The sequence below is a fragment of the Schistocerca cancellata genome, chromosome 2 (assembly GCF_023864275.1).
Source record: "Schistocerca cancellata isolate TAMUIC-IGC-003103 chromosome 2, iqSchCanc2.1, whole genome shotgun sequence".
Taxonomy (NCBI): Eukaryota; Metazoa; Arthropoda; class Insecta; order Orthoptera; family Acrididae; genus Schistocerca; species Schistocerca cancellata.
Genome location: NC_064627.1, coordinates 395,519,889 through 395,546,920, shown reverse-complemented (window position 1 = coordinate 395,546,920; position 27,032 = coordinate 395,519,889). Strand labels below are relative to the sequence as shown.

Sequence of the window (27,032 nt, the reverse complement as noted above, 5' to 3'; positions counted from 1 at the left end):
AGCTTGAAGGGCTAGAACTGTGGCTCTTTCTTCAATGGGAAGAAGATGAACCACAGAACTGTGTTTTGCAGCAAGATGGTGCACTGCCTCACTGGCATAACTCAGTAAGTGATTGTGCTTGAATACTGGACCGTGTTCCAGAAGTCGGATGAGAGAGCTTGTTTTGTGTGCCCTCCATGTTCATACACAATTTGACATTATGTGATTTTTACGTTTGTGGGTTCATAAAGGATCAAGTGACAGTCCTCCGCTACCAGCTGATCATCTTGACTTTAGACACATCACAGTTACTTAAGACACGCTGATCAAGGCTTCAGAAGAACTCGCCTATCAACTTGATGGGTGACAAATGGTGCTCAGATTGAACACTTATAAGGAAACTATTTGATTTGCTCTTTTATTTGATGTATTATTTATAATCGTAAGTTGAATGTAATAAATGATACAAAGCCTTAAAATCCATATACTCATTTTGAAACATCCTGTACTTAACGCCTATGATTTGTAAATCACTTCATTGCTGGGCTTCTTACTTTACTAATAATAATAATAATAATAATAATAATAATAATAATAATAATAATAATAATAATACAGTGTCAGGCCTACAGCAGTGTAGTAGCCATTACACAGTTACTGTTGTGCTGTGAATTAGTTTGTTTATTGTAGTGAATTAAATAATGAAGCAATTTCTGTTCCGTTGTGGGAACTACTACAATTCGGAGAATGCAATTTCATGATATATTTAAGCTTTTCTGATGTATGTGCTCAATTTTACTGTTATAGATGCATGGTACCAAATCGGTGTGTAGTTGGTGGACTACATGAGGAAGATCAAGTTATAACCCCCACAACATTGTCATGAGTTGGTGCTAGTATTTGAAAAATGTAATTATTGGTAACTTATGTAATCAGCAGTACAATCTTAAGGAATAGTGATAATATACTAAGGTTTTAAAAATAATTTTGTTTTGGGACTGAAACACAACTGCATCCTTTTGATTTTAGCCTTCAGAATTATTACATTTTACTTCTAAGAATTATTACATTTTATTCCTCAGGGGGTTATTATTCCCTCGTTGGGAACCACTGTAGTACAGGTATCTATCATGAGAATCCACTATTAACATCCATCTGCTTGTGTGAAGGAAACTTTATTTACTACTTGGTCTTTGACATAAACCAGACAACGTATGGAAAGTCCTGGAAGATATGTTACTCTGCAAGGGATATGGGAGAAAGGATTTTGGACCATACAGGAAGCACCTGGTAGTTTCTCATAATTCAAGATCATAATTATTTTTTAACTCCACCTTCTATATGATTTGAAATATGTTTTAAACCACTAACTTTGACAAAGAGGTATTGTCTTCTAGATGATGACTTACATTCTGCATACGAGTGAGTTTGGAAAGTATTCCCTGTGAAAAATTACAAAAGTCCAAGAAAAGAAGAGAAACAAATTTCTTGTTTCTGATGCTGTCATGTAATCACAGCATGCTCAACATCATGGGAAAAGCTTTAATGCTTCTGTACATACCTCCCATAAACCTGAGTTTGTGTAGATGCCATCTTCCAAGCCCCACTGAGAAAGGTGTAACGGAGAAGGCTGTTATGGAGGACCTATGAACTGAATGAATGAAAATAAAGCCCTATTTTCTCTACCAATATAGAAGACTGTTCTAACATATGATACTACTACAGATGAAGCCATAATCATAACTCTATCACTTGATCCTGCATGGTTGTGCACGAATTTCTGGTGTATTACTGCTGCAGTAAGTGTACAGTAGTGTTTATAAGTGAAGTTGGTGATAATTATCAAAACTGGTTATTAACAAATATGTTGTGGACAACACCCAGACAGGACATGGGTGGCAGCAGTTTATCAGAATAGACAGCAACTGAGAGTGCTTCACTATGAGCATAAAAATTTATACCTGACACACCATTTCATGCTCTCTGTTGGGAATTAACTCAAACACATAAGGCACAATGTCTGTATTGTGTTGCTACCTAGTTACTGGATTCTGAACTATTTGTTGTACCAAAGACTGCTTCGTTTACTGCTACCCTGCTCTAGGTCCTACGCTATTGGCTATTTGTGCGTTATCAGGTTCACTTTTCATGGCCTGCAGAAAGTCTGAGCTGGAAAAATTCAATCGTTGGTTGGTTGGAATGGAGAAATGGACCAAACTATGCGGTCATCAATCCCTCCGACCTTGGAATAACTAAAACTGATAAAACCTCACATTATAAGAGGGAACTACAAGAGACATAAAATTACAAATAATAGACAGAGAAGGATGGAAGAAGGCGGAAGAAGAGAGGAGGGAAAGAAAGTGACTAATGACAGGGGCATGAAGGAAGAAGCACAGGTAGACAAGATAAACACTCAAGATAAAACAGACCCCATAAAGAAAGGAGTGGAAAGGCAGAGGGCGGGGATGAACCACCAAGCCCAGTTGAAGCCAGTCGAATTGGAGCGAAGGGGGGAGCAAGACGGCCTGCCATTCCTTCCACCCACCGATAAGGTTGAAGGTCCCAACCTTAATTAAAGCAATAAAAATCCCCATCATGAAGAAATCTTAAAACTAGATCAGCCGCTGAGGCGCTGTCAGCTAACATCAGGGGCAGCGAATCAGGAAAGCTAAAAGTCAGGACAGTTCAGTAAGAGGTTGTAATCTCCCCACGGAAAATTACCCTCTACCACGCACCAATTAATCATTGTCAATCAAACCATCCACATTTATTTACTCTGGAAAAGTATCTGATCTGATTTCTAGTAATATATGCGTCAACAGTTCGTCGACGCCAAAGTATTTTTTAGTACGTTTATTCTTTGGAATAACAGAGATACATATATGTATTCTCCATGGTTGTTAGACTGGTAACTAGGACAGCTTAGGAAGTATCTGTTAAAGGATTGAGGTGTTTTCCGAGAGATAAATATTTGCTTTTCTTCTCGCTAAAGCGAGCTATTAACATTTGTGCCACTAGCGGGTTATTTGAAGAGAAAGAAACTGTAATGGAAAATAATTAAGATTTGGAACCAACAGAAATCTGGACATGTAATGGAGATGGATTGAATATACAATTTCCTTCATAAATAAGGTTTGTGACCCCTTTTATTCTGGAGTGAATGAACAAATGAGTTCTTTGTCTGAATCATTGATGATCGCGTTGGCCCTGTAATTAGTGGGGAAGTTTCAGCTGTGTCGAAGAGAACCTGCAATCACCGAGTCTTTGTTAAATCGTCCAAAAAGGCTTCGTACACATCTGGAATTCGAAATCTTTCGTAAAAGGAACGAATTGTTCAAACAATTGATTTTCCCAACTGAATGCAGCGCTTAACAATAATAATAAATGTAAAGATCTTTTACAGCAAGCCAGCCGCTGAATACCAAGACGAAGGGCTCCACCAGAGATTCTATTGGGTTGATTTTACGTAATGAAATATCATATTTAAAACTGTACATAGATAAAGGAGAGAGAGAGAGAGAGAGAGAGAGAGAGAGAGAGAGAGAGAGAGAGAGAGAGAGAGAGCGAATGAAATTAGAGAAAATACTAATAATCCTCCATTAGTCTAACTTTTCGCCTGTATTATCACGGATCAGCCTAAAGACAAAACGGGAGGCCCTTACTTTACTGTATAGATTTATGTGTGAAAGTGAAGGGATCTTAAAGGCAACAGATACACGTCTATACAGACAAGACATTTCACAAAGTTAGTGGCAAGCTGCATTCATTCATCATTCAGCATCTATTCTTTCCTTACATTAATACATTATAATGGCCAATCCGTGACAGGACACGTTTTTGGACGTTGCTAAAATAATTTTGTTCTCTGTTTCATGTGAACTATGACGAGCTAACTTAACTGACGCTTGGAAAAGAGAGGAAATACTCGCAGGCAACTTAAGTGGATCTACAAATAAGAACAGCACGCTGGGCGCAGAGAAAAGGCCAGATCTATAATTTTATTATTAAAGCTTGCTAGTATAGATGAAGTATACGCTTTTCTGTTTAGTATTATTGGATATTTGAACATTGATTAACTGTGTTCATGCTAAATGTAGTTTGAGTGACCTGCCCCAGTTGCATTGATTTGTATAAGTACAGTAAGAAAGTAGCCACAGAAGTACTCTTGTGTGAACGGAGGTACATATAGTGATAGTAGAAGGGAGATATATATATATATTGACAGTAGAACATTTATATGGTTTTAACTAGGGCAATGTTTAGGATGAGTCAAGCAGAGCATAGCAGCACGCAACAGCCTTCAGCTGTTAGCACTGATAATAATGATGTAGTAAGAAGTGTTGTAGAACCGATTGCTACAGATAGCACAATAGAATGCCCTGTAGACACGGAGGGACATGTAACAGCAAGTACGCAACATGGATTAGATCCATTGGTAATTATCATGAGACAGATGCAGATGATAACCGAGAGCATGAATAATATGAATACAAAATTAGCCTCAGTTACTGAAGGGCAGGAAAATTTGAAAACCGACATTAACGCGAAATTAGCCTCAGTTACTGAAGGGCAAAATGATTTGAATGCGAAATTAGCCTCAGTTACGGAAGGGCAGGAAAATCTGAAAACTGAGATTAAGCAGCAGTTACAAGACAGTTTTTCCGAATTAGAGCAGCGGATAGAGGCGAAGACCAAGGAACTCAAAGATCAGGCCGAAGAGACGGAACGAAAATTAATGGCACAAATAGAATTGGTGAAAGCTCAATGTGAGGTATCTACTCACCGCGTACGTGTAGAAATGAAGGAGTATGTGGCTCTTAAGATAGATACTGTACGGGAACAGGTGGAAATGGTTCCGCAATTAGTACAAAAGCAAGACGCCATGTCATGTGCAATTGCGCAACTTCCTAAATTGGCACGTACGCAGACTAACCTAAAGGAAAGTGTTGAACATCTGACAGAGCGTCAAGACGTTATAGACCACCAAATTAACGTATTAACGGGTAAATTATCCGAAATCACATTAGAAAACAAAAGGCTAATGTGTGAAAACGTTGAGCAAAATGTTAAGGCAGCATTCTAGAGTTTATCTGGCAGACAGGAAGAGAATCTGTTTGCGAAAGGACTTGGGGAGGTGCAACAGCAGTTAGGGGTTGATTTGGAGCATTGGAAACAAACGATAGAAGAGTCGATGCGCGCTTCACAACAAAGCTCAGAACAAATGAATACAGGCCAGCAGCAGAAGTTGGCAGCGACTATAGAGCTAGTTACTGCACATTCGCACACGATACCGACTTGTGTAAGTAACTCAAACATTAAATTGCCACGAGCTAGTTGTTCGCGTGAATTCTTATCTAACGGAGATTACGAAAGCCTTTGCCATGCCGAAGAAAAAATGATAAAGCATCGGCAATTCCAGATTTTTAACCCGGACAAAAGGGGGGTCCATCCAATTGTTTTTATTCGAAGTTTCAGAGGAGTGCTACCCAGAAATTGGTCGGAGTGGCAGAAGATCAGTTTTGTGACAGGATATATACAAGGTTCGGGGATGATCTGGGCCTCGGACATGACTTCTGTTTGCTCGACATATGACGATTTTGAGAAGGCGTTTTTAGCAAAGTTCTGGTCAGAAGGGGTACAGGAACGCCTAAGGCAGGAGGTGCTCTACCCAGAGCCTTTCTCCGTTTCAAAAGGAAGCCTTAGGAAGTATTTCGAAAAATATATAAATAAAACAAGATACTGGGACAGACCTATGCCCTTGCCAGACATAATAAACATACTTAAGGCAAGACTACCAACTAGCATCCGGAATCAATTGATTTACGGCAATGATAAAGACTTGGAGCCTTTCTTCACGATGTTAGACCATATAGATATTATCGAAGAGAACAACCAGAAAGCCCGTAATAACAGATTCCAATATAGGGAGATAGAACCTCCACCAAACGGTAGGCAAGGGAATGAACAGAGATCGTTAAATAATGGAGAAACCCCTCAAAATCTCAATAGTAATCCCAGCAATAGTTTTGCGAGGGGCTATCCAAGGAACAACAGGAATGGGAAAAGATACAATCCCGTGTGGGAGAACGAAAGGAATTTCAGACCCCAAGCCTGGAATAATAACAATAATAGAAAGTGGAATCAACCGGGGGGAATGAATTCAAATAACCAACATCAGTGGGGACGGACATCTGCGAATCAACCGGTAATTACCGAAGTGACGGATGATGTCAACCAACAGACAAATCAAAATCCAACAAACTTGTAAGGAACCACTCGTGCCCCGGAGGAGCGGTCAACAATTGGTTGAGGGGCAACAGGATATGTGTACCCATGCTAACGTATAATGATGGACGATTAGTGGCAGATGAACTGACCGAGGACTTAGAACCACAAGATGAGGATAAGGAACAGGTGGCAGTAGCCGAAGTGCAAGTCATTTTGGAGACTGTACCTATAGTGGCGGTTTTAGACACAGCTGCAACCACAAATGTTATTTCGGAGGCTCTATTCAACAAGATCAGAAATATAAGACGAGTACCAATTTTTCCAGTTCAAAACTGCAGAATAATAGGCGCCATTGGGGCTCGATCGGCTAATGTAAAGGTGCAGTCACTACTTAGTGTAGAAGTCTGAAATGTAGCAATATTAAGCACATTCCTTGTTGTGAAAAATTTGGTGGTAGATTGCATTATCAGAGTCGACAGCCTACGTCAATACGGATGCAGAATAGATTTTAAAACAGGAAAAATTTGGTTGAATGTTAATAAACAAGAAATTGAGTTGGAGTTGTTGAAAAAAGAAAGCCTTACGAGAAAATATAATAGTGGGATCAGTGTGCAAGTAATCAGGACGGCACAAAATTCGAAAGAGCACGTAATTAATGAGTTCCAAGTCAAAGAAGATTTCGGTCAATTAGTGTTTGAAAAGTTAAATGAATCCGACTGCATTATTGAAGATCAGAAGAAGCAGCTCAATGAATTATTATTAACGTATGAAAACGTGTTTGATGAAAGGCCAGGAGTTATTAAGGGATACATATGCCATCTCTACGTTAAGCCGCACGAAATGTATTGTAGAACTTTCTATCCTGTTCTCTGGAGGTTAAAGGCTCAAGTTCAAAAAGAAATAGATCGCATGTTGAAATGGGGTTTGATCGAACCCTCTACAAGCCCATACTGCTCCCCATTGTTACTCGTGCCAAAAGCAAATGGGACTGTTAGACTGGTACTCGACGCCAGAGAAATAAATAAAATCATAATTCCAGTGAGAACACATCCGGAAAACATAGACGAACTTATACAACGGTTCCAGGATGTCCAATATTTGACGAGCATTGATTTGCGGAGCTCTTATTGGCAAGTCAAGCTGGATGAGTCATCAAGGAAATATACGGCTTTCATTTATTCTGGAAGAAGTTACCAATTTACTGTAGTTCCTTTCGGACTCAACATTAGTGCGGGAATCTTTATAGCAGCTCTAGATTATGCACTAGGCCCAGAACTCAGAAGCAGGATAACAGTGTTTGTTGATGATTTGCTTATTGCATCGAAGACTTGGGAGGAGCATATTACCTTACTGAACCGAGTGTTGGACGTGTTCAAAACCACGGGAATCACTGCTAACCTACAGAAATCCCATTTTGCAGTAAACAGAATTAAGTTCCTGGGCATATAATTGACGCAAAGGGAATTTTACCAACCAAGGAGAAGCTAATTGCGATTAGTAAGTTTCCAACACCCAGAAATAGGAGGCAATTAAAAGGGTTTATGGGTCTTGCCTCATTTTTTCGAAGATTCATAACAAATCAGGCCATGAACGCAGCAGCTCTAAATAGTCTGCTGAAGAAGGATGTGCCCTGGCTCTGGACATTAGAGTGTCAAGAAGCATTCGAAGAGATAAAGAAGCAATTAGTAAATGCACCGCTTTTGTACCATCCGGACATGCAAGAAGAAATTTACTTGTCAACAGATTCGTCGAATGTGGGTATTGGAGCGTGCCTTTTCCAAGTACGCAAGATAAATGGACAACTTACCTTCTGTCCTATTGCATTTGCTAGTCGTGTTTTGTCCAACCGTGAACGAACTTACACGACGACAGAATTAGAGGCTCTTGCGGTCGTCTGGGGATTTAAAAAATTTCATAATTATCTATATGGGTCAAAGACTATCGTATATTGTGATCATCAATCATTAACGTTTTTACAAACGTGTAAACTGTTACACCCCAGACTGGCTAGATGGACTCTCGCTCTGCAACAATACCAGTTTAATATCGTGCATGTCTCAGGACAGCAAAACATTATTGCTGACGCTCTATCAAGGTCACCACAGGGTTTGACTAAAGAGATTGAAGTAAATAATAACTCAGAATTCCCTGTATTGCTGCTGCAGGAAAATCCATTTAAGACGTACTACGTCAATTTGTGTGCACATATGGCACAGTTACAGAAAAGAGATGCTCAATGGGGAAGTGTCATTCAAAGGTTACAACAGCAACCTTCGGATCAGATGGCAAATTATTACAAGCTGGTAAATGGCGTATTATTTTTCCGCTGTGGAAGGCCAAACAAAGTCCGTTGGTGTGTTTGTATACCTGAGGCGCAAATAGAGAAACTCGTATGGTTCACCCATTTAACCTGGGGACATTTCGGTGCGACAAAATGTGCAGACAAGATAAGTGGGTACTGTTATTTTCCCAACATAAAGTGCAGAGTGCATGAGGTCTTGAAGAAATGCATAATCTGTCAAAAAACAAAGCCGGATTCAAAAGGGAGTAAGCACCCATTATGCTCTATATTAGTCCAAGAACCAAAAGAATTAATTTCGTGCGATCTGTGTGGACCGTTACCTACTTCAAGAGGTGGTGTTAGACATGTGTTGGCATTTCTCAATGTGTGTACAAAATACGTAAAGCTATACCCGATAAAGGCGGCTACAGCCAAAGTAATTGTATTAAGATTCACAAGGGATTATCTTCCACATGTTGGTACACCTAAAGCGATCATAACAGACAATGCTAAGATATTCACGGGACTCCGATGGAAACAGGCTTTGTCTCAAGTCGGTGTGAAACACATACTAACATCATTTTACCACCCACAAGGCAATTTGGTTGAGAGAATTTTTAGAGAGTTAAATCGATTTATGAGGACGTATTGCCATAATAAGCAGACTGCGTGGGCAAATTATGTGGAAGAGTTTGAGCAGATATACAACAACTTGCCCCACTCCTCCACTGGATATACACCTCATGAATTGATGTTCGAAGCAAAAGAGGAAAACTTCTGGACTGAACATATGCCCAAAACTCAGGAAACTGAGATGCCTTGGGAAGAAAAAATAAGACAAGCCATCATAAATATGACGAAAAAGGTTGATCAGAGAAAACAACAATATGACAAATTAATCAAGAGGGTACAGACATACCATGTCGGAGAGAAGGTACTAGTCAAAAGACATACCAAATCATCCTTAATAAAGAAGAGTATAAAGAAATGGAAGTTATTATATACTGGCCCATACATTATTCTACAAATTCCGGATCCTGGGGCTTATCTGTTAGCATACCCGGGATCGAACAAAATTAAAGGGTTATTTTCCCATAACGACTTGAAAAAATTTAATGAAGATTAGAAGATAGGGAGGAATGGTGTTGCGAGTGACAGAGATGAACGCTCATAAAAACATAACAATAAACTGTGTGTGTGTAGTGTTAGAAAACTTTAAACTGAAATAATTAATCAGTGACACAGATTATAGAAATAGTGACTAACTATTACTATCGAGTGCTGCAAAGAAGATAGTGGAGATAGGCTTCACCTGTGTTTGGGTGAACAAGGAACGTTAGCATTGCTAATGTCATCAAGATTTATAAAGGATCAGAATGACCTTCAAGAAGAAAGAAATGTTTCCCGCAAATGACGCTGCATAATCAAAAGAGGTTTCTAGTGAATGTTCATATATAATTTCAAGTGCACGCTTAGATGTATAAACGTGTGAAGGGATGCGTTTAGGCAGTGAATCATGAGTGACGGTTAACGCCGCAAAGATAATTTCCCGCGCAAAACAGTTGACGTCGGCGCGAGAGTTAGAATCGATATAGACAACACAGATATGCTTTGTAAGAGACTCGCATCAAACGCGAGGGTAAACTGATTGATGTTGAACTTTAAAAAAAAAAAGTGTTATAATTAGAAGTTAAGAGTTCTTGATTTATTGTTGAATGTTAAAAGAAAGTAATATTCATAGAATTAGTAGTTATTTAATGGGTCTTGTTCGTTTTGGAATTTTGTTTGAAAAATCCATTTCCATATATGTGCATGTATGAACGCCGGATGAATCAGAGAATAAATGAAAGAAGTGAATCCGCATTCCTCAATGCTAATAACTTTTACATTACAGTAATCAAGCGGAGAAATATATGTATTTAGGATAAAAATTTTTTGAGTATAGATAAATCATATGACTTTTCAAGGAAATGATGGATTATGTCTTTGTATAAAATGAACCACACTTTCCATTATTCGATGATTTGAATCCAAAATCTACTGTAAGTTGCATGAATCCTTTAAATTACGAAGAATAAATCATTAACAGAAAATGTGTCAGAATTTTTGGACTTATAAGCACAAGTGGTGATGCAAAGTCCAAAAGAATATTCAAACTAAAGTAAATATGATGATGTTTTTGGCAACAGCATTAGTCAATGGCTAAATGGAAAACTTACGTCAATGGCTAAATTCCTGGCAGTACATCGTAAGAGAAAGGATGCATGAAGCCATAAGGATTTTGTTTTCAAAAAGGAGAATCTTGGACGGTGCAACCTAACCAGTTCTTTTACAGGAAGAGTTTCCCTTTCGGTCATTGCTAATTCTTTTGGAATGAATGTTGCATGTGAATTCGAGTATCCCTGTCCCTTCTACTCTTCCCATTGTGGGCCGCGTAGAAGACCGACTACAAATGTGGACGTCGGGGACATGCAAGATCCGGGGGAGTTTCACCACCGCAACGGGGACATGCAAGATCCGGGGGAGTCTCAGCATTGCAAGATATTGTCCTAGGAACAAGATTGTAAAACGAAAACTCACGTTATTTATTGTAAAATGTTTTTTTGCTAGAGGCACAAATCACTCTTCTCCAAATCATTATAAATCGATCCCTATCTTTCCTTTAGAGATCTATTTCAAAATTATTTTTTTTCTTCTGTAGGCTTTCCTATCTTCTATGTACCGTAGGCTGGGGGTATAGGCTTAAGAGGTTTTCCAAGGTTTCCCTATTTAAGAAAGTTCCCGAATGGGTAGACCCTGATAACAGTTTTATGAAAGATCATCTTCCTTGGTTGTGCACAGCAGACATAACACCTTGATGCACGTAAAAGCAATACAGCCGCGGTACCTGTCTCTTCATTTCTTCTGTTTTCAATATTTCTTTTCTTCGTCTGTCTTAAAGTTTTTTTTTCAGTCGGAGGACTGACAATCATCACTTCCGGGTTATCCACACTAATAGATAGCTCGCGAAGTGTGTTCGGTAAATCAAAATTAAGCTCACAAACTTCGCTCGCTGCGAGGGGCATTGTAATCTCCCCACGGAAAATTACCCTCTACCACGCACCAATTAATCATTGTCAATCAAACCATCCACATTTATTTACTCTGGAAAAGTATCTGATCTGATTTCTAGTAATATATGCGCCAACAGTTCGTCGACGCCAAAGTATTTTTTAGTACGTTTATTCTTTGGAATAACAGAGATACATATATGTATTCTCCATGGTTGTTAGACTGGTAACTAGGACAGCTTAGGAAGTATCTGTTAAAGGATTGAGGTGTTTTCCGAGAGATAAATATTTGCTTTTCTTCTCGCTAAAGCGAGCTATTAACATTTGTGCCACTAGCGGGTTATTTGAAGAGAAAGAAACTGTAATGAAAATAATTAAGATTTGGAACCAACAGAAATCTGGACATGTAATGGAGATGGATTGAATATACAATTTCCTTCATAAATAAGGTTTGTGATCCCTTTTATTCTGGAGTGAATGAACAAATGAGTTCTTTGTCTGAATCATTGATGATCGCGTTGGCCCTGTAATTAGTGGGGAAGTTTCAGCTGTGTCGAAGAGAACCTGCAATCACCGAGTCTTTGTTAAATCGTCCAAAAAGGCTTCGTACACATCTGGAATTCGAAATCTTTCGTAAAAGGAACGAATTGTTCAAACAATTGATTTTCCCAACTGAATGCAGCGCTTAACAATAATAATAAATGTAAAGATCTTTTACAGCAAGCCAGCTGCTGAATACCAAGACGAAGGGCTCCACCAGAGATTCTATTGGGCTGATTTTACGTAATGAAATATCATATTTAAAACTGTACATAGATAAAGGAGAGAGAGAGAGAGAGAGAGAGAGAGAGAGAGAGAGAGAGCGAATGAAATTAGAGAAAATACTAATAATCCTCCATTAGTCTAACTTTTCGCCTGTATTATCACGGATCAGCCTAAAGACAAAACGGGAGGCCCTTACTTTACTGTATAGATTTATGTGTGAAAGTGAAGGGATCTTAAAGGCAACAGATACACGCCTGTACAGACAAGACATTTCACAAAGTTAGCGGCAAGCTGCATTCATTCATCATTCAGCATCTATTCTTTCCTTACATTAATACATTATAAGGTGAACCACAGTCAACATTGATCCACAATGACAGAGAGGGGGGTTCTCACAATGGAGGAGATAACTGTGAGTCAGCCAAGTATGGCCGATACGAAGTTGGCAAAGGACGACAGAGGCTTTACGAGAGACCCGTAAGGAGGACTGCCACATAGCTGTAGAAGCCTTTATTGCCCTGAGCTAGTTTGGTGATGAAAGAGTGTGCCATTCTGGATTCCAAAGTCCCAAAACCTCACGACGTAATGCCGAGCGAAGGTCTATTTCCGAAACGCCAATAGCAAGAGACGGCGGCCCGTTAGTAGCCAATTTAGCCAGTCAATCGGCAAGTTCACTGCCAGTGATCCCAACATGGCCTGGGGTCCAGCTGAAAACCACTGTGCATCCACATTGAAAACTGCTCAAGGGGTCACTACAGATAGTGAAGGACAGTCCTGAGCAGAAGCGGACATGGTCCAGTGCGCGCAAGATGGCTACTAATTCTGCAGTAAAAACACTACAGCCATCTGGTAAGGAATTAAGTTTCGTGTGGCTCGCATAGGTGTACGCATAACCAGTGTGATCAGCAACCACGGAGCCATCAGTATAAATCACTTCTGAACCCTGGAATGAACTGAGGAGACAGCAGAATTGGTGGCCTCTGGAGGGGTAGAATCCTTTGAATTGATGGAGAGATTAAGACAGAGCTGTGGCCGAGAGATGCACCACAGAGGGGTACATGCGTGAGCAGAGAAAAAAAGGTGGTAAAGGGAAGTGCTGGAGCTCAGAAAAGAACGACTGAATGCGAGCAGCCATGGTAAGCCCACATCGTGGCCATCGCCGTGGTAGATTGATCTCCGTGTCTGGATAAAGGAGACCATAATTAGGGTGCTTTGAGGTGCAGCGAATGTAAAGCGCGTAAGATATCAACTGTTGCTGGCGCAAAACTCGCAGCAGTGGAATCCCCGCCTCTACAAGAAGGCTAATCACGGGGCTAGTTCGGAAGGCACCAGTCACCAGTTGTACCGCACAATGGTGGATGGGGTCTAGTATCTGCAATGTTGAAAGTGACTCAGAACCATAGACAGGACTCCCGTAGTCTAAACGAGACTGGACCAGCACTTTGTACAATCTCAGGGGAATAGAGTGGTCTGCACCCCAGGTGGTATTGCACAGACATCTAAGAACACTGAGAGGTAACCAGCATGTCCTCTTCAGCTGGCGAAGATGAGGGAGCCATGGCAACCAGGCATCGAAGACCAGACCCAAGACGTGATGGGTGTCCACCACCTTGAGGGATTGTCCATCGAGGAACAGGTCTGGATGGGGATGAACTGTACGGTGATGGCAGAAACACATGACTTGGCCACCGAAAACTGAAAGCCATGGGAGAGAGCCCAAGATTGCGCATGGTAAATTGCCCCCTGTAGACGGCATTCTGCAGTGCCCATGAAGGAGGAAGTGACGTACATACAAAAATCATCAGCATACAAAGAGGGGGACACTGTCAGTCCAGCAGCTGCCACCAGTCCATTAATGGCGATTAGAAAGAGAGGGACGCTCAGCACGGAACACTGTGGAACAACATTTTATTGCCGATGGGAAGTACTGTAGGAGGAACCAACTTGAACCCGGAAAGAGCAACAAGAAAGAAAGTTACGGATAAAAACGGGCAGAGCACCACGAAGGCCCCATTCGAAAAGGGTGGCGAGGATGTGGTAGAGCCAAGTGGTGTCGTAGGCTTTATGCAGGTCAAAGAAGACTGCAATGAGGTGTTGCCGATGGACAAAAGCCGACCGGATAGCAGACTCCAGGTGGATCAAGTTATCCACCACAGAGTGGCCACAGTGAAAACCACATGGAGTCGATGACAAAAGGTCGCAGGATTCACGGATCTAAAACAGCCGCCAACTCACCACGCATTCAAGGAGCTTGCAGAGGGTGTTGGTAAGGCTAATGGGATGGTAGCTATCCAACTGAAGAGGTGGCTTCCCAGGCTTCAACACCAGAATAACAATGCTTTCCTGCCACTGGGTAGGAAATACCCCCTCACTCCACAGATGGTTGAAAAGGGTCAGCATACAACGGTTGCAGCCACTGGTAAGTGTCGGAGCATTTGGTTATGTATCCAATCCGGTTCAGGAGCCATGTCAGAACAAAGGGCAAGGGCGTTGGTGAATTCCCACTCAATAAATAGGGCATTATAAGGCTCCAAGCAGCGAGAACCGAAAGTCAAAGGCAGTCGTTCTGAGTGCTCTTTCAGGAGGAGGAACGTGGGTGGATACTGAGTCGATGCAGAGGCTTGTGCAAAGTGTTGAGTGAAATGCTCTGTGACAAAGTCCGGATGAGTAAGAACAACACCATGCACAGAAATTCCTGCAGCACCAGTGGAAGGACGATGGTCAAAACTTCGCCTAAGTTTCACCCAGACTTGTGAAGAGAGCGTGTGCAGTCCAATAGCAGCCACATATCGTTCCTAGCAAATTCGTTTCTGAAATTTGATTAGGTAAAGGGCCCAGGCATGGAATCGTTTAAAGACCAGAAGGACAGCAGTAGAAGAGTGGCGCTTGAAGCATTGAAGAGCATGGTGGCAGTCTTTTATGGACACAGCAATTTCTGAAGTACACCAAGGGACCATCTTCCAACAGGGGGACCCTGAGGAAGAAGGGATGGCCGAAACAGCTGTGGAAAGAATGGCAGCAGTCAAAATCTGTGCAGACTCATCAATACTACTGTGTGGTAGTACAGGGGGTATGGCGGCAGAGAAGAAGGCACCCCAATCAGCTTTGGAGAAGGCCCACCTGGGAGGGTGACGGAGTGAGATATACTGAAGGAAGGTCAAAACAATCGGGTAATGATCGCTGTCACACAATTCATCGTGGACACCCCACTGAATGGAGGGAAGAAGGCTGGGACTGCAGATGGAGAGGTCAGTGGCAGAGAAGGTGCCGTGTGTGGGAGCGGTGGTGTTTAGGAGACAGAAGTCAAGCACTGCCAGAACAGCTTCAACTGTCCTGCCCAGGGCAGTAGTCATGTGACTATCCCAAAGAGGGTTGTGGGTATTAAAGTTCCCTAGAAGCAGGAAGGGAGTTGTTGAAGAAGGGTGGTTAGGGCAAGGAACGTGGGCAGCCTGTCAGACGGGAGGTAGAGATTAGAGATTGTGAGTGGAGTGGCCAAATGAACACTGACAGCAATTGCTTCGAGAGTGGTATGAAGAGGAACCCATTTACTAACAATGTCCTTGCAGACCAAGGTGCAAACACCACCAGAAGCCCGCAAGGGGCCAGTTCGGTTTCAACAGAAAGCGTGGAACCCACGAAGGGTGGGTGAGTAAAAAATCAACAAAATGGGTCTCCTGGAGAGCAATGAAAGCAGCTGAGTAGGATGAAAGAAGAGGCTGCAACTCCGGGAGGTGATGCAAATAGCCAGTACAAATCCACTGGAAGATTCTCAAGCTGGAGACCAAATGGGTAGCGAACAGACCACAGCCAGTCACGTCGCCGAGTCGCCATCCGTCACCGATAAGGATTGGGTAATGCCCATATAGATGGAGTCAGACTCTGTTGGTTCATTGGCTGGAGGAGGGAAAGGCGACGCCTCAGGGGGTACCAGACGGGCCTTGCCCTTGTTCTTGTGTTTCTTCTTCTTCTCTTGTGAAGGAAGAGATGGGTAGACTGCAGTGAGGTCGGGCATGGAATTACACCTGGCAATCTTGGTGCCCAATGGCCGCGGATCGTGCGGTCGATGTGAAGCTGCAGATCGCCTTTCAGGGGGGTGCCGGGAAGAGTAGTCCCAGGAGGGAGCTCCAGTACTGGTGGCTGCCGAAGAAGGGGAGCACTTCTTCGGTGAGGGAGGGGGAGCAGCACCCGAAGGGGTGGGTATGGACAGTGGTGGAGAGGGGGAGAGGGAGGGGGTCTGGGAGAGAGTGGGTGAGGCAGAAGGTGTGGGGCGAATGGGGCAGGGCTGGGAAGAGGAGGGAGTAGGAGGGGGAATGGACGTAACTGAAGCAAAAGTAGAAGTTATAGGCATGGAATGAGCCAGTCATACTTTAGACAAGCCTCGGTGTAGGTAAGTCAAGCTAAGGTCTTTTACTCTTGAGTCCGTGTTCTTTCACATACACTGGGCATGCTGGCGAACGTGGAGGATGCTGTGCATTACAATTTACGCATACTGGTGGGGGAGCACAGGCACTCCATTCGTGGAGTGGGTGCCCACAGTCACCGCAGAGGGGTTCATTGGTGCAGCAGGAAGATGTGTCCAAACCGTAAGCATTTAAAGTATCTCACTGGTGGTGGAATGTAACGTTTTACATCACACTGATACACCATCATCTTTACCTTCTCTGGGAGGGTACCACCTCGAAGGCCAAGATAAAGGTGCCTGTCTCGGTGCGATTGTTTTTAGGGCCTTACTGTACAAGGCGGATAAATTAGACTCCTCACCACTCGAGGTTTGCATGGAGCGCTTCGTCAGTTTGGAGAAGAAGATCCCGGTAGAAAATGATGCCCTGTACCGAGTTCAAAGATTGGTGTGGTGCAGCGGAGACTGGGATGTTACCGAGATGGTCACAAACACGCAGGGCTTCAGACTAGGCAGCTGAAGGTGCCTTTATGAGCAAAGAACCAGACCGCATTTTACTCATGGATTCCTCTTCGCCATACTTATCTTCAATCATCTCCCTGAAAAACAAAGGCTTGGTCATGGCAAAACTTTTGCTATCTGTCCTGCTACAAACCAGGTACCGAAGGAAAGATTTCAACCCAAGCCGGCGAGCTTGACCCTCTTCCCAGGGGGGGCCAAAGAGGTAAAGGCTGAAGGATCAGAAAGAGGAGTGTCATGTCTTCTATCACTCTTAGACACGGCCACAGAATGGCCAGGATGTTGAAGCTTTTGTTGTTTCATGTGCAAGGCGTCCACCCTAGTACCATCCACTCCGACCAGGGGCTCGCCCCGTGGGTGCCAACCAGCCACAGCAAGGGCCATTTGGCACGACGGCCATTGTCGGAAGTTCTGATGCCCCAAAGTGATGAGCATCGACTCCTTGGCATACATGAGGTGTTAACAGCTCAAGTACTAGCAGTGTGATCCACGTGTTGTCAGGGGGCTCAGCCAAGTAGGTACTTAACAGTCTCACCACATGGACTGGCTACCATGCTGGTGACCCAGCAGGAAGGGGGCCAGAGTGCAAGGGGAAAAGGGAGGGGAGGGGGAAAGGAACCTGCACCATGGAAACTAGGTTGGGAGTTCATCCCCAAATGGTTCACATTGAACGGAAAACGCTGAAAATGGAGGTCAAACCCCAGGGGGACCAAAAATGCCAAAAAGGAGATGGAAAAAGCAAACTAAACAATAGCACATACCAAAACAAAGCTAGGAGGATAGTCAGGTCGATATAAAGAAGTACACCAAGAGGGAAAGGTGGGGGCAGGGAGAAAGGAGCAAGGACAAGGAAGGAGAGGAACAGGGACAGGGACAGTAATGCAGTCTGGAAAAAGGAAGGAGACTGCAATAGTTCGGGGGCCCCGTGCATGCCAAACATGAACCCACAATAGGCAATAGGTACTGTGGGCCCCATGGGGGGAGGTGGGGGGGGGGGGGGGGGGGGGATATCAATGATAGTGATGTTTTCAATGCCCAAGAAGAAGTACTCAATGATTCTGATTCAAAAGGAGAGGAGGAGGATTCTAGTATGGATTCAAATTTCTATACTGCTGAATGCTTGATTGAGTAACAGTGGCAAGAACAGGGTGTATATGCAGGCAAGAAAAAGAAATTCACTCGTTTTTCTCGGATTTCCCTGTTTAAAATAAACTTTTTCCTGGGTGAAAACACACTATACCCCGTGTTAACTGACATTATACTTTCCCTTGATGCCGTAAAAGTTATCAATCATTTCAATGGTGAAGATTTTATACACTGGCATAGAACTTCCAGCACTTTAGGAAACAAAATGCAGAAAAAAACAACGCATTTTGGAAAGGTCTTCATACGCAGCAGCACTTACACTGCATATTTTCATATTATGAAAGTATGATCAGGAATTCCACCAAATACAGCACAGTAGCTTCTGAAGCACTGAAATTGAGATTGTGATGCGCTTTTGTCAGCCAATCTTAGATCATGTAATGTGATCTTGCCAGCCAATGACAGCAGATATTCAGAGCATAGGACAGCAGATGTAATCAGCCAATAGCAATATCATTGTTAAGCAGCATGAACATACAAAAAGGAAAAAAATTAGTGGTTTAAATTAACATACATACAGCACAGCTGCGAGAAAAGCTAAGCTTTCACATATATCAGCTGTCAAAAATTTTTTGCTGTTCTTTCCAATGGTATGGTTAGGCAGGGTCCTAAGGACACAGCTTAAATTGCAGCAGGTGAATATTTCTAACAAGCATGATAATAAATTTCACTGCTGTGCAAATGTTTCGTAGGCAGGCTGAATACATGTTCCATTGAACACTTCCGACATTTCTATAGAAAAGTCAATTATATGTGTAAGTGCTCAAAAACTCATTTCACATTTTTTTAAAAAGAAGAATTATACTTTTTGCCATCTTTACTACACAGTTTGTAATCTATGAAAGAACTAAAATAAATATGAAAAACTAACCTTGAAACTTGGTCTTTTTTAGTGTGTGTTACTATTTAAAATGTGCTTGTAAAATTTTAAATAATGGCATAAATGGCGGGCCTTCTGAGCTCAAAATTTTTAACAGTGGCTCGTCTTCAGAATTAGGCTTTGAATGAGAGTCTAACACCCCATGATTTATGAAATTCATCCCACATTCTCACATGTAACATAATTCATCCCACATAAAAGGAAATTTACTTTGAAAGTAACCAACAGTTGCAAAGTTTTCCCATGACCTACTACAAATGCAAACAACTGCGACATCATGCTCACTGAAGCAAGTCCCACGAAAAGGACACATTGAAAACAGTTTGTTGTTACGAAGTATTACATAGTCTTTGACGCATTTTGCTGTCGGCAGACATTTGTGTGTGCACTGTGCCTTACTGTAGTAAATGCCACATTTTGTTTGAAACTGAAGTTGTATTTCGGCATTATTCTCCCGTTTATATTTTACTGCTGCAGTAGTATTCTGCAGTAGCAGACGTATGTAAAATTCTTTGCTAGAGTATCAGTTCTTACCAGTCAAAATAACAAAAATTTAACTGAAAACTGCAACAATGAAAAATTCCCAGAATTCTAAATGATTTCCAGGTTTCCTTGAATTTCTTCTGGATAAAAAAATTCCAGCATTTTTGCTGGTTGTCCTGGGGTTCATACACCTAGAAGTATTGTAGTGTAAGTTTTGCAAGGATGTATTGGCTGAAGTACCATATATAAGATAATTATAGTTGTAAAATTTATAATAATTTGATTGTAGATGAGAAAAATGACTCTGAAGAATCTCCTGAACAATCAACTTCACTGGTGTTACTGCTTAAGAGACCCAAGAGAGCAGTTTAGAGATTTGCATGGCATCAAGCTAATTACCCTGCTCCTGTACACCCTTTACTGGAAATTGCTGTGTGAAGGCAATACTTCATTCTGCACCAATGTAATGTTTCTGATAATGAGCACCAGTGGAAATAATTTTTGAAAATTATATAGAAACTGAGCCTAATTGTTTTGTAGGGCCAATAATAGTCATACAAAGAAGACAAAGGATTCAGAAAAGCGAATAGTATTTGTGGAAGTTCACTATGACAAAAGCTGAGAATATTTATTCATTCTTCTTCATAATTATTCATATGTATCTTGTGAAAATGCCAAAAATCACTGACTACTGGTCAAAAGGATAAATCTTTCATAGTTCCTGCAACCATTATGAACAACGAAAAGTTCAAAGAAATTTTAACACTGCACTTCAATAACACTAACAAATACATTCTGTGTATCCAGCATAACCACAACCGACTTTTCAAAATTCGCCAGAATGTTCAATCATTTGAATTCTGAGTCTTCTCCATCACTTGTTGACTGAAGATATTTGCAGTTGATGCAGATATGTGTGGTTCTCAAGGACAAATTCATTTTTGCTAGTATATGAATATCAAACAGGTAAGTACGGCATAAAACTGTTTGTACCTTGTGGTGCTTAGGCGGGATATTTATGTAGGAGGGAGGTACTTGCAGGGAAAGAGGCAAAGAAGCCAGGTATTTCATTCATCTGTTTGGAAGTAGTGGAAGATGAGCTAAATAACCTCTGTCGTGGCCTCTGTTACACAACACAGTGTGTCAAGCAGCGATACTTTACAAAAGTCCAATTTCTTTCCAGTCTCTATTAAATTAATACTATGTGTACAATGATTTCTCTCTAAAATGTCTTGATAGAATGAATCATGATCCATTTGAAGGGCTGCAATTTGTTTGTGCAGGTTGTTGGCAATAACTCAACTGTACATTTTGTAAATTGACATTTTTAGGACTGTGGGGCAACAACCTACAAAGAGGAGAATCTTCACGTCATAAGTTTCCACTTTTGCATGAAGGCTGGACAAATGATTTTTTTAAAAGCTCTGAAATCATCCGTACTTTGTAATTGGCATTGAAGTTGGTGGGTAATGCTTCCACATTTTTAAAACCTTGGTTTCTTTGATTTACCAATCACAATGGCCTCAATCTCTTGAAGTCTTTCAGCACTGGTAACTTACATTACTGTAGGGGTGAACACTGTGTTTCCTTCCATGGCAGTTTTCACCCTTAAAGGCAAGTATCTTATCTGGAAGGATACTGACAAAAAGACTGATTTTATCAATATTGATGTTGTCCTTACATTATTGAGGCTGTGTATGTTCTTTTAATCTACTACTCAGGCATTCACTAACAGTTTCTGTACATTATCTATTTCCTTAACCACATACAGTTTCTTAAAACACATTACATCACTTCTTACATCCATCAGTCCAGCCATTATTTGTGGAGAAATTCTCATTATGAAGCACATGGCCACCTTTAGACCATTTTCACGTAACATTGTGCCCTTCAGTGGCATATCATGTGCATGTGATCTCTTGAACCAGATCTTTGCAGATGTTCCTGGTTCCTCATATTTGGAGTAACTAGCATATTTTTTCCTTTGGAATTTGGGCCACTTTTATTTGCACTTTCCTAGATTCTGTTTTTGTTTTCAATAACCATATTCAGCATGAACACAGGTATCCTAAACTCTGTACAAATCTTATACAATTTCCAATGAACCTCATCTTTTTTGAAGAGGTTTACTTTTTCTTGTCCCTTTCCGTATTAAAACAGTGGCAAAAAACAATTTATTTTCACTTAACACAAATAATTCAACCTCAGAACGCTCAACAGAATACAGTAATTCGTTAGCAGAGGCAGAAGACAAAGCACTAGCAGCAAAATTAGTTTTTACAACTTTTAATCACTTCTACTGATTCAGGACTAGGGGGTCTAGGGCTCAAGAAACAGCACCATTTTATTTTGTCAACTACAATGGTTTTTCCCGTCCTCTATGAGTGTTGTTTCATGATGTGTAAATGGTGGGAATGTGTCAACATAATGAACATAGAAAATTTGAAGAGAGTAATGAACAAAGTTAATAACAGCAGGGAAACATTAATTCTGGGTAGGAAGTGACTGTTATAATGTACAAGTATTGCTATTGAGTGTCATCTGTTGTACTTTATTATGAACAGGATTGCAATATGAAGGTAGTAGGCACTTTCACGACTGACAGAAAATATCATTTAAAATACATGGTTGTCAAGCAAAGAATCCAAAATGTACAAGCGGTTTTTGCAAGAAGGGAACATCCGCTCTGTCTCAAATGTAGGACATAAAAGACGTTCTGATGTTCTTGAAATGCTACACTATTTCGCAAATAGTAGTTTGTCAACTCAATGTTGTTTTGGAGCATAGCATTCGAAGCAGGAAAGAATAAATCAGACTAAATAATCACTTACTAATGATTAAAAAAAAAAAAAAAACCCAATGATTCAAATGGTGAAAGAAATTGTTCATTCATTAGGTTGCAATAGAGATCACTGCTGCATCCATGCTTCATGCTTTATCAGGGGACACAAAACAATGATGAAACAACAAAATGTACTCTCTCCAAGTTTCTTGTACAACTAGGGGATTGTTTTGTGGCACAAGTCAACTAATCTAAAGAAATTGTTTCTTCTCCAAGTTTTGGCCTTAGCAGATCTAGTGGAAGACATTTTGCCAAAAAAATGCAACCAATTAGAAAAAATTGGGCACTTGTGTGCAGAGTGTCTGCCAATGTAAGATAGAGCCAGAAAGAAAAAGTGTGTTGCAAAGAAATGTCCTGGCTGTGACTGAGTGTTTCAAAACATAACACACTGAGGAAAATTATGTACAAATGTGTCGTGCAAGTTTTCTTTATTACTCAGCAAAGAAAGTTGCATATCTGATTTTTCTAACATTTTATAGTAATATCTTCATGAATAAATAGACTAAGTCAATTTTAGAGAAAGGAAAAAACTGGCCAGTCTCAAATGTGTTAACTTTTATGAATTAAAATTGTCACTTATATACTGTACCACATTACTAATTATGAGTGTGCTCCTTTTATGTAATGCTATGTCAAAAAACAAAAAAAAAGACACTTTACCTCATCACCAGCTAAAGCAGCAGCAAAACTGTCGCAATTGAGATGGAGATATATATCAATTAATTGACTAAGAAGCCAACGCGGCTCCCAGCCATACTTCTCTGGGTTGCGAACTTTCAAATTCTTGCCTGTAATGAAGAGAACATCATACAATAAATGACAATCCTATTTCACTAGTACTGTGCAGATGATATTTTGATGACTTTATTAAGAACATAGTTCCTGTGATTAATAAAACTCAACCAAGTAATCAAACTAATTAACAACAGTCCAAATAGTAGAGGCATTGAATCATCTACAAACAAAACTGTAAACTCTGCTAGCTTTCAGACTAATCCTTTTGAGAAACGGAAGAACAAGGTGGCTACTCAAACTTGGGGCAAAAAATCCCTGAGAATTATAGGTATGGGGAGGAAGACGTTGTCATAACAAGCTCATGATAAATTAATGGTGTGCAGAGGGACGGAGGGGGGGGGGGGGGGGACAGGGGGTTGGAGCTGTGGCATACTATGACGATATTGTTTCTTTCCTCTCTGCTGACATATATTAGGCATAAGCTATAATTTAATTGCAGTTTTTAAACAAAGTATCTAATGTATCTTCTTCTCAAATCAAGCTTCATGGAATTATATTCATATAACTAACACAATTTGAAATATTAAGTATTTAAATATTTTAGATTTCAATATTTACATTCTGCAATGGCTTTCCATTACCATAACTAAATAATCAAACAATTCATGTGATACACACTCAGAAAGGTCTTTATCTTTATACAACAGCAGATAATTAATTTACTATAACAACAACAGAAGCAAAACAAAATGTCATCCAACAGCATTATGTAAACAAAAGGAAGAGAGTGACCATGAAGAACTTAACAATGTGTTACATTTCTGAACTGTGGCCGTCTCAGGAGAGGGGGGGGGGGGGGGGGGGGGGGGGGGGGGAGGTACCACACAAACCCTATGACTATCTGGAAGACTTACCAGTGGAAAGTGCTGGGTTTATGATGAAAGAGTAAAATTTTCCATAGTATATTTATATCTAGGAAAGTTCTGGTAAAATGTAAGTAACTTAGGAGTAAAGAAGACCACTCAATGAAAAGCAGAAGCATTGAGTTGTCAACAGGCACATGCAGAGGAGAAAGAAAACTTGCTAGCTTTTGTTGTCAAGGTAGAGTACATGCACAAAACACGCATGTGTGTTCTAACTTGACAAAGAATTTATTCTGAAAGCTAGTCTAAGCTTTCTATTTTCTTTGTGTGTGCCTGCTGATGACTGAACCTTCTGCTATTTGGTGAGTCATGTCTTTTACTCCTACAGCATACTACTATATTCATAGTATTTTTCACAATGAGGGTAATGCATTGTTGCAGCAATGTATGAGAGGACCAATCACTTGTATTACAACATGAAATGATGTGTGAAAGACTGGCAAATTACAAAAATAATTCTCTATCAGTTTTCACTTTGTCTCTAGGGCACGTTGTTGAGTACAGTCTTTATATATGTTTTAATTCCATTAAGAACTGGCAATTCCATAGTAAAGCAAAATGATGCTGAATGTTAAAAACTGTAACTTGAGTAAGTGAATTCAGCATTTGATATGAATCATATCACAGTTACAAACACCTTTTGAGCTTTTATCAAGTACATCCTAATATTGATACCTTAGCAGTCATCAGTTTTACGAAGAAATATTATGTTTATTATCAAAAGCTATGAAACAGTCTATTACAGGATAGTCAGTATTTTTCCAAACAGTGTGATATATTGATACCGGTATGGTTTTTCTTATGAGATAACATTTTTACCGTAAGATTCATTATTTCTACTTCCTTGTCTGATTTACAGGGATCTTATCTATTATAGTTATTTTAATATTATGTTACAATGTGACTTTGAAACAAACTAGAAAATTAGCACAAATTTTTCAATATGAGCAAAGGTTTTATTGCAGTATAAACAAAAAACATCTCTTTATTACATAGCAAGTGTGTGTCCATTGGACTATACTTTGCTCTTCTCCTTAAAGCAACTAATGTATCTTCTTCTCCAATCAATATCCTGCTGTACATTTGGGTAAAGTGACCAACAGCAATCTCTAACAATATTGCTTATTTCCAGTGGCCCTGATACAGTCTGTGTGTCACTTTGATATTTTTCAGTAAATGTTCACTTTATCCTCACTGACATCACCCAAATTAACTGGGGGAAAAAATCAAGGTGATTGCCTAAGGAGTGAATCTATAGCCTGATCAAACGGTGTAACTTCTTGAACTTTTCCAGCATGTTGGCTACAAAAGAAGTATATCATTACTTCTCATATTCTGACTGAATATGTCTGCACCTTTTTAAGACAGTACTTCATTACAGATAACTGCAACCCCCGCAAAAAGTCTGAGGCTTCCATTAACATTGTCTGCAATGACCACAAGAGTCACAACACAATCAGGTGCAGTTTAATAACATAATCACAGTTTTGTTAATAAATGTTGGTGTGTCACCTGAGAAAAAGAACAGTTGGGTTTAGCATGACCAATGTTTTCGGAATCTATGCTGGTTGGCATGGATGAGATAATTCCTTTGAGAAACCTCATTATGTTAAAGTTAAGGATATGTCCTATGGTTTTACAACAAAAGGACATAAAAGAGAATGGACAGTATTTTTGTGGGTCATTTCTGTTACTCTTCAGGTTTAGATGTATGCAAGCTGTGCAGTTTTCCAGACTCTCTCTCTCATATATATATATATATATATATATATATATATATATATATATATATATATATATATATATATATATATATATATATAGAGGGAAACATTCCACGTGGGAAAAATATATCTAAAAAGAAAGATGATGAGACTTACCAAACAAAAGCGCTGGCCGGTCGATACACACACAAACATACACGAATATACACACAAAATTCTAGCTTTCGCAACAAACAGTTGCTTCGTCAGGAAACAGGGAAGGAGAGGGAAAGACGAAAGGATGTGGGTTTTAAGGGAGAGGGTAAGGAGTCTTTCCAATCCCGGGAGCTGAAAGACTTACCTTAGGGGGAAAAAAGGAAAAAAGCACAGGTATACACTCGCACGCACACACATATCCATCCGCATATACACAGACACAAGCAGACATTTGTAAAGGCAAAGAGTTTGGGCAGAGATGTCAGTTGAGGCGGGAGTACAGAGGCAAAGATGATGTTGAAAGACAGGTGAGGTATGAGCGGCGGCAAACTGAAATTAGAAATTAGCGGAGATTGAGGCCTGGCGGATAGCGAGAAGAGAGCATATGCTGAAGGGCAAGTTCCCATCTCCGGAGTTCTGACAAGTTGGTGTTAGTGGGAAGTATCCAGATAACCCGGACGGTGTAACACTGTGCCAAGATGTGCTGGCCGTGCACCAAGGCATGTTTAGCCACAGGGTGATCCTCATTACCAACAAACACTGTCTGAAACTTCCTGGCAGATTAAAACTGTGTGCCCGACCGAGACTCGAGACCTTTGCCTTTCGCGGGCAAGTGCTCTACCAACTGAGCTACCGAAGCACGACTCACGTCCGGTACTCACAGCTTTACTTCTGCCAGTACCTCGTCTCCTACCTTCCAAACTTTACAGAAGCTCTCCTGCGAACCTTGCAGAACTAGCACTCCTGAAAGAAAGGGTATTGCGGAGACATGGCTTAGCCACAGCCTGGGGGATGTTTCCAGAATGAGATTTTCACTCTGCAGCGGAGTGTGCGCCTATATGAAACTTCCTGGCAGATTAAAACTGTGTGCCCGACCGAG

General features: G+C 40.7%; 1 protein-coding gene across 1 annotated transcript in view; it reads right to left on the bottom strand.

The window, feature by feature from the left end:
- LOC126161816 (ubiquitin conjugation factor E4 B) overlaps window positions 1-27,032 on the bottom strand; it is a 288,976-nt gene that overhangs the window by 30,867 nt on the left and 231,077 nt on the right. The window contains exon 19 of the mRNA XM_049917917.1: window positions 23,236-23,363. Coding sequence (XP_049773874.1) covers window positions 23,236-23,363 — 128 coding nt within the window. The remainder of the gene's footprint in view (window positions 1-23,235; window positions 23,364-27,032) is intronic.